At 36.9% G+C, this 2,249-nt stretch overlaps 1 protein-coding gene across 1 annotated transcript; it reads right to left on the bottom strand.

The window, feature by feature from the left end:
• Positions 1-500: 500 nt before the first annotated feature.
• On the bottom strand, positions 501-1,692 carry LOC119598285. Its single transcript, XM_037947944.1, has one exon. It carries the CDS (start codon positions 1,430-1,432, stop codon positions 707-709), a length of 726 nt encoding a protein of 241 aa, XP_037803872.1. The 5' UTR covers positions 1,433-1,692; the 3' UTR covers positions 501-706.
• Between the last annotated feature and the right edge of the window lie 557 nt (positions 1,693-2,249).

Here is a 2,249-nt window from a genome sequence, read left to right as displayed (position 1 = left end):
TCATGAACATATGTATATGCAAAAGTCGTCTACTTGATGGGTTCCCAGGTACTCACACTTTTCCAAATGTTGGCAAAGGCTGGATTATGTTTTAAAGTATGAAGGCCTTGAAGGCAAGTGTCTTTAGAGGTCGCAATATCTGGCAATTGCTCTGTGAATGGTAAATTTCCCTCTTTGGCACAATTACTGTATACTGAATCATATTTGCCTCCTAGCAGCAGCACCACAATAGCACTTCTTAGAACCTTCACATAACAGTGTTGCCAGATAGGGAGAACCGCACTACCTATGCTGTTGACATTACATTTCTCTTTGACTGTACATATCACTTGCATGTGGAAAATATGATATCCTAGTAAGTGAATTACATACACAACCTGTAATGTTTGGGAACCACTGAAAAGGAATGTAGGCATTTTTTTTCCATTGTCAATGCATTTATTGGTTTATTATAGTGATAGTGATAGTGATATCATAAAATGGGCAATACAAAAGCAAAGTCAGTTTCAAAATTTTATTAATACATCAGGCTAGTGTAGAAAGAGGTGCACATGTAACTACTTGTTTTGCTTATAAAGCAGAGAACATCAAATGCCAGTAAAAAAAATTATTGTGACATTTATCATCATTTCTTAAAGAAATCACCGATCCTTGCTTTTCTGCCAAGCTCTGTGGTTCACACTTTTGCTTCAAACCTTTCTGCTTCTTAGAAATCCACGTTCTTCAGAATAGAAACATATGAAGGGGCATCAGGATGATCAATTTTTATGTAAATATCCAATTTACATCCAATACAAATTGTAGAAAGGAGGAAGGTTCTGACATTCAAGGTGAATCTTGAAGGGCACAGTTCAGTGTAACACATTGGACACTCCTCGATTGCATGGTACACTACTAAATAATACCCATCTGGTTTACGTGTTTTTCTAGGACCTCCATTTCTTCGTGAACGGTTGGATACTGACTTTCTCTTTGGCGGCTTTGATTTTTTCTTTAGATTTGGTAATCTGGGTGAATTCAAACTGCCAGATGTTCTAGACACTGATAAATTAATTTTTTCCGGGTTGCTCTTTGTATAAATACTTCTATTACTGTTTATCTTGATCTCGGGACATAATCTTCGGTCACGCATTTTTATCCCTCTACTAGATACACTAGGCAACTCAGTACTTTCTCTTTTTACCTCTCTATAATATCTGGCAGTCTGAAATTCAACTGCCTCACCTAAATGATCATGGTCATATGTCTGGGCAAGAATACAGTCACCATCTGCAGTTTTATGAATTGGCGAGTTTTTTATTTTATGTTCATCTAATGGAAACATATTTATTGGTTTCTGGTCTTTACCTATATTTGGTTGAGAGGAATTTCCATCCAGAATGTTTTCGCCCTGGTCGACTTCCCTTTTGAGTGGTTCAGTTTTGTTATCCATTTGTGCAAGTCAAAATGGGTTTCTTCTGAAAACGTGTCCAAAATATACTCTGAACTGTTTCATGGCACATTCTTAATTGTGTAAACTTTTCAAGTTACACATTTTCTAATGTACTATACTGTGCTTGAAGTCTTTGCAACTGGTTACTTTCTAATCGCACTAAGTACTCATAGTCTCCTCCCATTAATAAATGTTCTTTGAGGTGTACATCTCTCATCAGGGCCCCACATATAAAACATGTCAATAATTTGGAAGGTTTTCCCAAAAATACATCACTCGTTTTCCCGGACCTTTTACACCCGTAGTTAGTGTATCATCGGGCAACATTCTAGTGTATTATTACAGTATTCCTCGTTACTGTTTTCCTTCACAAAGGCAAACATCTTGTTCCTGAAACATTAAAGAAACACTTAAAAATCCTCATTTCTTTTCGATTTTTCCCTAGAGACACATACCAACTGAACAAAAAGCACAAAAAACATTTGTACATTGAAATTGTAACACACCTTACAAAATAATAATAAATTATACGCTATATGCTATATGATGTTTTCTTCAAGGGGGCTCACACGCGACTGTGGTAGTATACTGTGGGTTGGGATAATAAAGTGAGTTGTGATACTTATGTGAGTTGTGAGCGCCATATTGTGATGCCGCCATGTACGGGAAATATAGAAGATTATGTTTAGCTTATATTGCTGTGTAGCATATCGCCTATGTAAAAGAGTGAGTTTCCCTCTGTTACAATTCATGGGAGTACAATATTTTATCTTGTGTCTGTAGTCACACGTCTGGCAGTAGCGCTCTCGGTCATGGC

This window comes from Penaeus monodon, chromosome 41 (assembly GCF_015228065.2).
Source record: "Penaeus monodon isolate SGIC_2016 chromosome 41, NSTDA_Pmon_1, whole genome shotgun sequence".
NCBI classification, from domain to species: domain Eukaryota; kingdom Metazoa; phylum Arthropoda; class Malacostraca; order Decapoda; family Penaeidae; genus Penaeus; species Penaeus monodon.
The sequence above is the reverse complement of the archived record's forward strand: the minus strand, read 5'-3'. Positions and strand labels throughout refer to the sequence as shown.

Excerpts from the sequence above, each read along its gene's own strand:
- LOC119598285 (XM_037947944.1), bottom strand. The coding sequence starts at position 1,432 with ATGGATAACAAAACTGAACCACTCAAAAGGGAAGTCGACCAGGGCGAA.